The sequence below is a fragment of the Trachypithecus francoisi genome, unplaced genomic scaffold, assembly GCF_009764315.1.
Source record: "Trachypithecus francoisi isolate TF-2019V2 unplaced genomic scaffold, Tfra_2.0 Lachesis_group12, whole genome shotgun sequence".
NCBI lineage: Eukaryota > Metazoa > Chordata > Mammalia > Primates > Cercopithecidae > Trachypithecus > Trachypithecus francoisi.
Window position 1 is genome coordinate 112,638,579 of NW_022681457.1, and position 13,442 is coordinate 112,652,020.

General features: G+C 51.6%; 2 protein-coding genes across 6 annotated transcripts in view; one reads left to right on the top strand and one right to left on the bottom strand.

Moving 5' to 3' along the window:
- The first annotated feature begins 3,652 nt into the window (after positions 1–3,652).
- On the top strand, positions 3,653–5,754 carry NPPA (natriuretic peptide A). Its single transcript, XM_033228337.1, has 3 exons — positions 3,653–4,163; positions 4,285–4,616; positions 5,449–5,754. Exons 1-3 carry the CDS (start codon positions 4,025–4,027, stop codon positions 5,458–5,460), a joined length of 483 nt encoding a protein of 160 aa, XP_033084228.1. The 5' UTR covers positions 3,653–4,024; the 3' UTR covers positions 5,461–5,754.
- A 2,226-nt stretch (positions 5,755–7,980) lies between these two features.
- Positions 7,981–13,442, bottom strand: part of CLCN6 (chloride voltage-gated channel 6) — a 37,330-nt gene continuing 31,868 nt past the window's right edge. For all 5 annotated transcript variants that reach the window (XR_004441099.1, XM_033228340.1, XM_033228338.1 and 2 more), the window contains 3 exons: positions 12,627–12,734; positions 12,409–12,534; positions 7,981–10,955 (listed from right to left, as the gene is read on the bottom strand). Coding sequence is in view for 4 of the 5 variants with exons in the window: in XM_033228340.1 (XP_033084231.1) it covers positions 10,875–10,955; positions 12,409–12,534; positions 12,627–12,734 (315 nt within the window). In the remaining variant the exon portion in view is untranslated. The remainder of the gene's footprint in view (positions 10,956–12,408; positions 12,535–12,626; positions 12,735–13,442) is intronic.

The following is a 13,442-nucleotide window of genomic DNA, read 5'->3' on the forward strand; positions in this document are numbered from 1 at the left end:
CATGCCTGGCTGTTGTTTTTTTGAGACAGGTTCTCACTCTGTCACCCAGGCTGGAGTGCAATGGCTTGGTCATGGCTCACTGCAGCCTCGATTTCTTGGGCTCTGGTGAACCTCCCACCTCAGTGTCCAGGGTAGCTGCGACGATAGGCACACACCACCGCACCCAGTTAATTTTTTGTGTTTTCAGCAGAGTTGGGGTTTTGCCATATTGCCCAGGGTGGTCTTGAGCTCCTGGGTTCAAATGATCCTCCCAGAGTGTTGGAATGACAGGTGTGAGCCACCACACCCAGTCTGGGGTGCCTTGTTACCCAGCAGTAGTTAACTAAAACACCCTCTCACTTTCTTTCCCCCTCACTCTTACTTCCCTTGAATAGGAACCCCCACAAAACTTTAGTGAGTGACCTTTTGCCTTGAGCTTTGTTTTCTAGGAAAACTGTCCCTAGTGACCTCCATATTAAACCAAAGAAACAAAACATCATTTTCAAAGTTATCAACGGTCATCCTTAAATATGTACCAATTTCTCCCAACTGGGCCTTCTGCTTCAGACCGTCTGGGTCCTGCAGAATCATGCCACGAATGCGTTGGGGTTTTTGTACCAGCTCTGCACGCGGGTGACACTGCACCCTCTGGGGCTCCCTGCAGTAGCCCACAGCATCCCCCCGGAGAACCGGGAAGCCAAACTCTGGGCTGGAATCTGGCGACACCTGGATTCTGGATTCTCCCACCCATTTGCAGTGCTCTGCCCGTCGTAGGACTAAGACGACTTCTTTCCAGTGATAAGGAAATAAAAGGCTTTTGGTTTTTCAGCACGGAAGAGGTGGGGATGGGGGTGGGCCTGGCTTTCTGTGCCTGTTACTTTTCTTCTCTCTCACTCCCACAAGCTGCTTCTAACCACCCTATTAAATACTAGATCCCCCCGCACACATCCCTCCAGGCTGAGCGGGAGTATGGAAATGAAGAGAAATTTTATGTCAAGCCGCTTTCCGGTGTGGGCTTTAATAAGATTGGGGGTAATAAGTGCCTTTGAGGATGGTTTGTGTTTTTGCAGCGCTCTGTTAGTGCAGGTGGTGATGCTGGTTCTATTCAAAACGCGCAGCGCAGCGCAGCTGAATATCCATTTCCAACCCCCCCCCCAAAAAAAAATCTGGCTAATAGAGACTCCACAGACGACACTCACATCTCACTCCTTTTACTCTGGAAGAGGAAAAGTGACTTTAATAAAAGGAAGTGGGGAAAATTCTGAAATTCTCTTTCTAGAACCTTGGATGGGACTTCCGCTTCTCCTTGGACTACCTGCAGACTTCAGCAGTGGCTCAGGACAGAGGAGCAGCATCGCCACGGAAGTCCCTGCTTATATCAAAGGTTCATCTCAAAGGGCATCTCCAGGAGACAGGCGGAGTGACGCACACAGCACCAGCATGCGTTTCCCCCAGCGAGGGTGCTCACTGGATCCTCTTCGCTAATAATAACCCTTCCAACTGAGCAATTACGCTGTGAACACATTCCAGGGACTCATCAGGATATGAGAGGTTTTTGCCCTGAAAGCTCCTACTTAGAATTGCAGCCATTTCAGGCTGGGCGCAGTGGCTCAGTCCTGTAATCCCAGCACTTTGGGAGGCCAAGGCAGGAGGACTGCTTGAGCCCAAGAGTTCGAAACAAGCCTGGGCAACACAGCAAAGCCTGTCTCTATTGAAAAAAAAAAAAAAAGAATTGCACCCATTTCAGATTTCTTTCTTTTTTTTTTTTTTGAGATGGAGCCTCGCTCTATGGCCCAGGCTGGAGTGCAGTGGTGCGATCTCGGCTCACTCTGCTTCCTGGGTTCATGCCATTCTTCTGCCTCAGCCTCCCAAGTAGCTGGGACTACAGGCGCCTGCCACCACGCCTGGCTATTTTTTTGTATTTTTAGTAGAGACAGGGTTTCACCATGTTGGCCAGGACGGTCTCGATCTCTTGACCTTGTGATCCACTCGCCTCGGCCTCCCAACCATTTCAGATTTCAGGTTGAGCTTGGCTGACTCAAATCAATTGTCAAATCTGTGCCTGTTACTCTTCTTCTCTCTCACTCCTACAGGCTGCTTCTAAACATCCCATGAAATATTAGATCCCCCACTATACACATCTCCCAAGGCTTGCCAAAGAGGGTTCCTTTTAGCTTATCTTAGAATAATATCACCCTGGATACCTCTGTGACCTCTGGTCACTTGCTGCCCTGATTTCCAACCTTATGGTTGCACAATGCCCTGTCCACCTGGTCAGTCATGAGGTCAGCACACCTGGGGACAGATCTGGCCAGGACAGAGCTGGTCACTCAATACACATTTTCTGAGCTTCTAAGGAGTGGATTAAAACACATTCGGTGTAGAAATAGATCAGGAGAGCAGCCAAACACACACAGACTTGGTGAGTGCACAAAAAAGCTACAGCCCCAGGGGCATGGGGAAGGTGAAGGAGCTCCCTGGGGCATCTGAAAGATGGGGAATGGTGGTTTTACTTGGGGAATGCAGCTAAGGGTAAAGAGGCAGCACCCTACGTGAAATAGGCTAGGATGCAGACATCAGTGTCAGACCTGGGGTTCCAGTCCTGGTTCTGCCACTTAGGCACCTAGTGGCCTTGGGCAAGTGGCATAGCCTCTCAGGCTCAGTTCTGTTCCCTTGTAAGCAAGGACAATGCTATCTACCACCACCTGGGGATGATGATCAAAATAAAATCATTTCCATAAAGTTCTCAGCACAGTCTTTCCATTTTACACACAAGGAAAATAAGGCTGCGAAGATGTATGCAACTGGTTTGTTTGGGGCTAGAGTGCCGGTCTCTCAGCCTTTCAAATTTAGTGTTTTCTCCCAGTATATGTTGCATTGAATGGTAATGGCTAACACTGAGTTCGGTGCTTAGCAAACAGGCCATTCATTAAACATAGACAGACTCGTTGCCTATTATTTCTCTTTTGGGGGCCAGAAAAATTGTGACCTTGGTGGCTCAGTCACTTGCCACTTGCCACGTCCTCAGGGAAGGATGTAGAAGGCATTGAGGGAAACCGACTATACCTCCTTCACCCCCACCTCCCTCCCTTCATCGGCTAAGTTGCCATGGGCACAAGCCCAGGAAGGGCAGGGGGCTGTTACAAACTTCAAACACGAAGAGTCTGAGCAACTATAAACAGCAAAGGAAGAAACGAAATTCGCTGCGTCCTCTAAGCCTGTCCCCACAGCATGTTGGAGGAGGGTGGCGGGGGACACGGAAGAGGAGGAGCTTTGGAGAGAGGATGCTTGTGCTTCCCCGGCTTTTCTTGGTATTTCTATTTGGGGGTTGGAGCTTCATCACATTTGGTTCCTGGCTGACTTTATGTACTAAAAAATAACTCCCTTTTGCCTGACCATGGAGAGGGACGGCCAGGGGTGAGGGCAGCCCTGTCTGAGGCCAGAGGTCTACCCACGTGGCGGATGAGGCAGGCGTGAGGCCAGCTTGAGCATATGGACCCATTTGTCTCGGGCTGCTGGCTGCCTGCCATTTCCTCCTCTCCACCCTTATTTGGAGGCCCTGACAGCTGAGCCACAAACAAACCAGGGGAGCTGGGCACCAGCCAAGTGTCACCCTCTGTCTCCCCGCATGGGTACCAGCGTCGAGGAGAAAGAATCCTGAGGCACGGTGGTGAGATAACCAAGGACTCTTTTTTACTCTTCTCACACGTTTGAAGTGGAAACCTCTTGAGTCAAATCAGCAAGAATGCGGCTCTTGCAGCCGAGGGTCTGGGGGGCTGTTGGGGCTGCTCAAGGCAGAGGGGCTGTGACAAGCCCTGCGGGATGATAACTTTAAAAGGGCATCTCCTGCTGGCTTCTCACTTGGCTGCTTTATCGCTGTAAGTGACAGAATGGGGAGGGTTCTGTCTCTCCTGCGTGCTTGGAGAGCTGGGGGGGGGTATAAAAAGAGGAGGCACTGGGCAGCTGGGAGACAGGAACGGACGTAGGCCAAGAGAGGGGAACCAGAGAGGAACCAGAGGGGAGAGACAGAGCAGCAAGCAGTGGAATGCTCCTTGACGACGCCAGTATGAGCTCCTTCTCCACCATCAGTGTGAGCTTCCTCCTTTTTCTGGCATTCCAGCTCCCAGGTCAGACCAGAGCTAATCCCATGTACAATGCCGTGTCCAACGCAGACCTGATGGATTCAAGGTAGGGCCAGGAAAGCGGGTGCAGTCTGGGGCCAGGGGGCTTTCTGATGCTGTGCTCACTCCTCTTGATTTTCTCCAAGTCAATGAGGTTTATCCCTTTCCCTGTATTTTCCTTTTGTAAAGAATTTGCTGGACCATTTGGAAGAAAAGATGCCTTTAGAAGATGAGGTCGTGCCCCCACAAGTGCTCAGTGAGCAGAATGAAGAAGTGGGGGCTGCTCTCAGCCCCCTCCCTGAGGTGCCTCCCTGGACTGGGAACGTCAGCCCAGCCCAGAGAGATGGGGGTGCTCTCGGGCAGGGCCCCTGGGACTCCTCCGATCGATCTGCCCTCTTAAAAAGCAAGCTGAGGGCGCTGCTCACTGCCCCTCGGAGCCTGCGGAGATCCAGTTGTTTCGGGGGCAGGATGGACAGGATTGGAGCCCAGAGCGGACTGGGCTGTAACAGCTTCCGGGTAAGAGGAACTGGGGATGGAAATGGGATGGGATGGACACTACTGGGAGACACCTTCAGCAGGAAAGAGACCAATGCAGAAGCTCATTCTCTCTCAAGTTTCTGCCCCAATACCGTGAGTGCCCCATGGGTGTCAGGACACGCCATCTATTGTCCTTAGCTACAGTCTGCTGAGAAAATGCTTAAAAAAAAAAAAAAAAAAAGGCCAGGCACGGTGGCTCACGCCTGTAATCCCAGCACTTTGGGAGCCCAAGGCAGGCATATCATGAAGTCAAGAGATCGAGACTATCCTGGCCAACATGGTGAAACCCTGTCTCTACTAAAAATACAAAAATTAGCTGGGCATGGTGGTGCACGCCTGTAGTCCTAGCTACTCGGGAGGCTGAGGCAGGAGAATCACTTGAACCCAGGAGGCGGAGGTTGCAGTGAGCCGAGATTGCCCCACTGCACTCCGGCCTAGGTGATAGAGTGAGACTCTGTCTCAGAAAAAAGAAAAAACAAACAAACAAACAAAAAAAAAAACAAAGAAGCAACTGCCACTAGCACTGGGAAATTAAAATATTCATAGGGCCAAGTTATCTTTGCATGGCTGATTAGCAGCTCATGTTCCTCCCCAGAATTGCAAGATCCTGAAGGGCTTAAGTGAAATTTACTCTGATGAGTAACTTGCTTATCAATTCGTGAAGCTCAGAGGGTCATCAGGCTGGGGTAGGGGCCGGTGGGAAGCAGGTGGTCAGTAATCAAGTTCAGAGGATGGGCACACTCATACATGAAGCTGACTTTTCCAGGACAGCTAGATCAGCAAGCCAGATTTGTCTGTGTTCGCTTTGTAGTACCGAAGATAACAGCCAGGGAGCACAAGGAGGGCTGGGCCTTGGGACAGACGGCAAGAGGTTCCTGCCCGCTGGGGTCTCTCCTGCATTCGTGTCAGCTCGTTGTCATGGAGTTGCGATCATCCCATTCAAGCTGCAGCTTCCTGTCAACACTTCTCACATCTTACGCTAACTGTAGATAAAGTGGTTTGATGGTGGTTTCCTCGCCTCTCCCACCCCATGCATTAAATTTTAAGGTAGAACCTCACCTGTTACTGAAAGTGGTTTGAAAGTGAATAAACTTCAGCACCATGGACAGAGGACAAACGCCTGCGTCGGTGTGATTTCTTCTTGGGGAAGAGAATTCAGGCCGATATTCCTTGTCATTTTACTCTTTTTCAGAGAAAAGAATGCTGAGGTTTTCTTCTTCCTTTCATTCCACCCTCCTTTTTTGGTGGGTGGTTGGGGAGGACTCAAATTCCACTCTTAGTGCTTTTTGGTTACGGGGGTTTTGTTGTTTTTAGGGAGGAACATTCAGAAAATGAGAGTATTAATTAGATTTCCTCTGATACATTTCGAGAGAGTTAGGTGCTACAGCTAAGTTAATGGTACTTTTAGTTTTGAAAAGAGTAGGCAGAGTGTTGAGCTTAAAAGCTGAGCAGGCTGGGTGTGGTGGCTCACTCCTGTAATCCCAGCATTTTGGGAGGCCAAGGTGGGCAAATCACTTGAGCCCAGGAGTTCAAGACCAGCCTGAGCCATAGAGACCCCATCTCTACAAAAAAATTTAAAAATTAGCCAGATGTGGTGATGTGCACCTGCAGTTCCAGCTATTCAGGAGGCCAAGGCGGGAGGATGGCTTAAGCCTGGGAGGTGGAGGCTGCAGTGAGCTGGTATCGTGCCACTGCACTCCAGCCTGGGTGACAGAATGAGACTTGTCTCAGAAAAATAATGAAAACCGAGCAAAGTGAAGAAAGGTTTGCCATGCAGACAAACTGCGAGTTCATGTACCTTTTGTGTACTAACAAGTATTTGGAAAACAGCCATAGTCTTTGCTTAATTTGGGTCCAAAGGGCCTGGGCTTGTATTTTATTAAGACAAGAGCTGCTGGAGAAGATGCAGGCTTTTTGTATCTGCTCCTGAAAAGGGTATTTGCTCTGAGCACAAAACACCAGGCAATAAATTCACCTTAAACAGAGTAAGCTGTTTTCCCACCTGTTACCCCCATGGACCCCAACCTCCTCATCAGATTCCATGACACTCTAACACTCCACACCCACACCTGCTCCTGTGCCTTTATTTCTGCTGTTCCTTCCACCTGGGGTGTCCTTCCTCCGGTCCTTCCGAGGACATTGTACTGATTCCTTAAGGCTCATGTGAACACTTCTCTCCCAATACCTCGTGCCTAGTAACAATGAGTCTCTTGGTAGGCAGTGTTGCACACGTAACCGTTGTAATAGCTCACAACACGAGTTGCCCATGTGCAATTGCTTGTGTCTATGTCCCTAGACTGCAAGCTCTTTGAGGGCAAATGCCCCTTCGGCCCTCTCAGAGTTGATGCTTCATAAATGTTGGTCAAATTGCCTTGGTCTCGTCCAGAAATTGGGAAGAGGAAACGAAGTAGCAACTTGCTCCTTGCAGAGGAAAGACGGAAACCCCCAGTGAACTGATGGCAAGGGGTGGAGGTCGGGGGAGAGCCTCATCTAACCACCTCCAATCAAAATGTTCCCTACTTGGACTTTAAACACCAGGACCAGGGGGCAGAGAATGACAAGGATGAAAGTAAGAGAGACAGGAGACAGCACTGGCCCAAACCTGGCTCCTGAGGTCTGGGATGGTGATACGGGGCTAGGAGGGGAAGTACCCCACTCCCAAGGCGTCATGGAACTGACTGAAAAATGACAAAAACACAAGGCAGGAAACGCCCCTGGGACTTACAGAACACGCGGGGATGGGTGCAGGAGCTGAACTGGCTGCGACCACTGATGGAACGGCCACTTCTGTCACTGATGGAATGATGACTTGAAGCAGATCAGACAGAGACAGAGGCCATGCTTGCAAAACCAAAAGCAAGGGAACAAAAAGCAATGGCAGATGGCAGCGACAGAAGCTGGCCACGGGGCTTCACCTCTCCAGACCCACAGCAGTTTCACTTCTTCGGGTTGGATATCAGGGCAAACTGTTTGGGGGGCAAATTCCTAAACACCATGAAGAAACAGAATGGATTCCCCATCTGCTGCTCCGGGACGCGGCTGCTAGCAGGAGGAGATGATTTCCAGAGAGGATCAGGAAGAGTGTTCATCTGAAGGGAGAAACAGACATCGGTGACTTCTGCTAAGAGCCACAGGATGAAATCCGTCCCTATTAAGGTCGCTGCCTAGTACAGAGAAGTGGACCCCCATGAATGAAGAGCCCCACTGCCCAGCTGCACAGGGAGAGCTCTGAGACTCGAAAACTATGTCCTAGTGTAATTTTCACACATCACAAAGAGGGGGAGTAAAATACAACCCAACTCTCCCTTGAAAGAAAGAGCAGCATAGAGACAAAAGGCTAAAGGAGACAGAAGACATTTTATTCTGACATGTTAGGGTTACAATGAGAACTTCCAAGTTCCAAAGGTTCAAATAAAAATAGCATTTTACAAAATAAAAAAAATACAATTTATATACACAGTGGAATTAGCTAACATCATACAAACAGTGCAAACAGAAAAAAGGAAGCTGACTGTGGCAATGGCCAAGGTCTGCAGAGCCGTGGGGCAATACAGCACATCAATACAGCAGGGCTGGCGAGGCCACCTTGGGCCTCTCGAAAGGCTTTCCCGTCACCCAGGGTCATGTCAGTGCATAATTCTGCATCACAAATGCCATACAGTGGACTGGGTCCACAAAGTGTCCCTTCCAGCTAGGAACTGTTAAGTTAATCAAGGTCAGGAGCAAATCATCCCTCAGCACAAGGTCCCACAGCCAGGGCTGGGGACCCACTGGCCCCACTCCCTGATCACCTCGCCTAGAAGCCATGGAACACCGAGCTGGAGACGAAACACAAACCCCGCCTCTGGCCACCCGCAGGCTCCCCATCCGCGGATCTGCCTTATGAGGTGCCTGATCGCTGGGTGGTGGGGCGGCTAATGGGTGAGGTGCTGAAAAGGCTGGTTTCTAATGGACAGAAATGGAAGGAGCGAGGCTCACAGTTGATTTGTCACGAGTGGAGAAGTTGTTGTCTTTGGGCTTATCTGGAAAGGGCAGATGCAGAGAGAGGAGAACAGGAAACCACGTGCCTCTGCATGGGGCTGGGTTTGGGGCCTCCTTGGCAGCCGTCCAGTCAGTTTACGGGAGGGAGGTATTCGCATTCTACTGTCTATCTCTGGGCTAAACTGATGGGAACAAAATATCTGGTGACTTAAACACAACAGGATGTGCACGAGGGATGAATTCCAGCAACATTCACCAGGGCAGCCTCAAGGCAGGCGGCTGCTGATCCAGCCCTCGAGAGGCCGGGGTCCTCCTGCAGGACGTTAGCTCTGCCAGCTCCGGGAAGGGGCGGGGAGAAGGGATGAAGCGTCTGTGACAGGTGATCACACCATTCTCCTGACTTTGACAATTGGCTTCCTTCTTAATAAAAGGAAGAAATAACGTCATCAAGCTCTGAACACTGCCATAAAACACAGCGGCAGCTGGCCAAACAGTCACATTTAAGTAAGAATTGCCTTTTGGGTCCTTGTGATGTCCTGCACTATTTCCTGGGAGTATCATCCCTGTTTCACAAACCGGGTGCATTCTGGGAAGCAGAAACATTTAGAAGTCAAAGCAATTTTGGTCAGAGTGGTAAGAAAATGGGGGAAATGGACGGGCCACAGTCAGCTGGAAAAGACCTCGAAGCAGCCCTGTCTCTGGAGTGGAATTACTCCCCAGAGTGTGCTGAGTGCAAGATGTGGACCGGCAGAGCCAGGACGGATGCCCACCCCAGGGTGAAAGGCAGCCTTGGCCAAGGAGGTCGCCCAGGGCTGGGCCTGAGAGAGCTGTGCTGCCAGGGCTGGGTGCCGAGGCCCGTGGGCAACCTCCACAGTTTTGAAAAAAGCTAAACGTAAATGAAGGCCATCTCGAGCCAAAGCACGCCTGCCCCAGGGATGTCTGCTGGAACTGAGATGCCATGGAGAAGGTGGGGGAAGATAAGTGCAAACACCAGATGCCCAGATGCTCACTTTGGGTGCCTAGTGAGAGGGCGCCAGCCGGCCTGGAGGAGAACGTCACTGAGCGATGGGATGGTTCCCATGCTTCACGCGAAACCCTCAGGCATGTGCTGGCAGGAAGCATCCTCCCCACGAACCCTCCCTGCGGCGTGGGAGGCCCTCCTGAAGGGCCTCTGTATGTAAGCTTGGGACGGCGAGTGCAGGGGAGAGAGAGGTGTTTGTGAAGGGCAGACACCCTCTTCCTCGAATAGGCCATCTGCTTTATCACAGCACGCACCGTTCAGTGGTCCCGGGCTCAGAAGTGCTTCCTTTCTACCTTGGGAAAAAAATGGTACCATTCCCCAGAGTTCAGTGACGCTGCTTTACCTAGGAGTGCCCTGCTTTCAGCTAACTTTGGTGGGTGATGCCAAGATCCTCTGAGCTCTGCCTGCTTCATCAGGAAGACTGAGATCAAAACGTAAGGAAATGAAAAGGGTCTGGGTAGCAACGTGTTCCTGGGAGGCTGGGAATAACCTGCAGATGGAGAGAAAGCTGAAATGTTAAGAACTAGGGTAGATGTAAATCTGATCCTATTATCAGATTGACCATGGGGGTTATTAGTGTGATTTTAATGCTTTGTGTTTCTGGTGGGTGGTGGTTGTAAGGAGAGTCAAACCACAGGGGCAGGACCAGAGCCTCGGCTCACATCCAGGAGCGCAGTGTTTCCCTTACAACAAACCAGCGAGGAGTCCGTGTTCGGAGTCCCAAGCAAGGGAAGGCCTCTCTGAAATATGGAGAATTTTCTCAGTGCCCAATTCCTAAATCTAGTCATGAACTGAATGTTGTCACTGGCGTCTCCCCAGCTTTTGCCTTGGCCAAGTCCCTCTCACACATTTAAGGCAACAGCCAGGTTCTCTAGGAAAGTAGCGAAGACGGCCAGGAACACGGCTCGGAGTGCAGCCCGGGGCCCGCCTGATTCCACCTCTGCTTCTGGCTCTGGTGGGGCCAGGGGTTGGCCTGTGCCAACACTGGAGGGTGGGAACACGGGGAGCAGGAAGTGGGAAGATCCTTGCTGGGGAAGTCAGAATCTAAGTCCAAGCTCTGATGGTTCAAAACCACCCCCAGGACCTCTGACCAGCAAGGTGTCCAATGACTCCAGGCTTTCTGAGTGGGTGACTGGGAATCTTCCATGCCCCGGAACAGCCCCAGCCAACTGTGCCAGCCAGAGCAAGCATAAGCTGCCTCCCCAGGCAGCCCTGGGAGAGGGCGGGCTGGGCCGTCAGATGGTCTGGTAGTGCTGCCTCAGCCGGGCCTGCAGAAATTCCGAGGTCAGGTTGTGCCGTGTGACGATCCCGACGATCTAGGGCAAAGAGAAGAAGGCCCGAGTCACCTTCAGGGTAAAACCCACTGGTAAGAAGAGGAGTGAGAGGAGCCAGCCCCATTAGTTTGTCACAGAATGCAGAGGCCTGGATAGTGCAGAGCCAGACACAGCTTGACTGGGATAAACAGATAACGAAGGCTCACACACTGGAGGCTGAGGGAACAAGGTTAGCTCCAAAAAGGGCTTGGGCCAGCTGGCATCTGAACTAAAATGTCCTTCCACAGGGCACATTCTCAGCGCTCAGCTCCCATCATGACCAGCCTGCTTCACAGATGTGCAAGTGGTGGGGCCCCGAAGTCTCCTGAGACTATGACCCCTGCCACACACCATACTCACCACCCTGCAAAGTGACCTACGGGAGTCATTTGTTACAGGTCATGACAGTGGTTCCCACGTGTCGCTGTTGTTGAGAACTCCAAAGTCACGTCATAAACTATGTTAGGACTCTGTCAGCGTAGCTGGCAACTACATTTCAAGGGACATAAGTTAACCTACTGTGACAAAACCTGCGTAAGTATGCACTATGCATGCCAGGGTCATGCCACGCAGAAGACTGAGGTCAGGTGCAGTGGCTCACACCTGTAATCCCAGCACGTTGGGAGGCTGAGGCAGGTGAATCACTTGAGCTCAGGAGTTCAAGACCAGCCTGGGCAACATGGTGAAATCTTGTCTCTACCATAAATACAAAAATTAGCTGAGGCATGGTGGCACATGCCTGTGGCCCCAGCTACTCAGGAGGCTGAGGTGGGAGGACTATTTGAGCCTAGAAGGATGAGGCTGCAGTGAGCTGAGATCTTGCCACTGCACTCCAGCCTGGGTGACAGAGTGAGACCCTGTCTCAAAACAACAGCAACAACAACAAAAGACTGAGAGGGTGGCCTTGAAAAGTTACCACGGCTACCGCTACAGGGTAGGGACGAGGGTTTGGTTTTTGCTTGTTTTTTGCTCATATGTGTTTTTATATTTTCCTACAATGAAATATTTGTGTAACAAGAAAATAATGAAGTTCTAAAAAGAAAAAAAGGAAAGTCTGCAGCAATCATTACTAGGTGTTTTATATCTTTGTAAAACTCAAAAGTACTTTGCTTGAAATTCTCTCATCTAATGTGCGAATCCCCGCACAGGTGCAGAACCAAGGAACACAAGTGGTCCGGAGGGAAGAGCAGCATTTCCGGAGGAAGACACAGTGTGGGGGAGGCAGGGCTCTGGCTGGAAAGGACGGCCAGTGGGATGCTGGTGCCGTCTGCTGGCAGGCAGGGGAAAGGGTCCTGAGTGTGCAGAAGCCGAGCAGGGTTCAAAGCCACAGTGTTGGGCCACCGTCTCCCCTCCTGGTGGGATGCCTACATTTCTGGTGAGAAGCCTGGGTGCACAAACAGCACCTGGCTGGGGGATCCTTTCTCAAAGGTGGGGGCAGGGCCAGGGCCTCACTCACCTCTCCCACGGCATTCACCACGGGCAGGTGGCGCAGGCCCATCGTTCTGAACAGGTTGAAGACTTGGGAGACGTGGGTGTTGGGCGAGACGGTGAAAGGCGAAGGGTTCATGTACGGGGTGACATCCTGCAAAGAGACCATGTGTCACTGGCTGCCTGAGACGCCAACGACGTGAAGAGGAAGCTCCACATGGGACAGGCCAGGGTGGCCCTTCTCACCACGATCATGCGCGGGTTCAGCAGCGTCAGGTCCAGGTCGTGGATGTCGGGGTACCGTGGGTAGTCCTCGGCCATCTCGGCGTAGGAGAGGCGCGGCTGGCTGGCGCTCTGCAATTCCAACCCAGACACCGTCCGTGCTCGGGCAGCAGTGGCTAGCGGGGTCACCTGAGAGCCCCTTCCCTTGAAGTCTGAATATGCCCAGCTCTGGGCTGCTGAGGCAGGTGGCACAACAGCAGCAGGCGCTCCAGAGTGAGAGCTCTCCAGTCAAACCCAGTCCTTGGCCAAGTCCTAGCTGTGGCACCCTGGGCCGTCCCCTGATCTCTCTGCACTCCCTTTCTTCCTGATTCATGAGACGCAAATGGCTTATTTGGAAGTTTAAGTGAGAAAGCGCTAAGTACAGTGGCTGGGGGGTAAATGTGTCCCCCCACTGAAAGATATGGCCAAGTCCTAAGCCCTAGTACCTATGAATGTGACCTTTCTGGAAACAGGGTCTCTGCAGATGTGACCAAGTTCAGATAAGCCCATGTTGGATTAGGGTGGGCCCCAAATCCCGTGACAAGTGTCCTTAAGGAAAGGAGAGAAGATACACAGGAGAACGCCTTGTGACGACAGTGGCGAGGATGGGGGCTGCATTCCGAGTCAGGAGCAACAAGGACTGCAGGCAACTCCCATGAGCTAGGAAGGGGCAAGGACAGCACCTCTCCCAGAGCCAGGGAGCGCTGCCCTGGTGACACCTGGATTTTGTACTTCTGGCCTTGAACTAGGAAGGAATAAACCGCTGTTGTTTCTCGCCACCCGGCTGTGGCAACTCCTCCC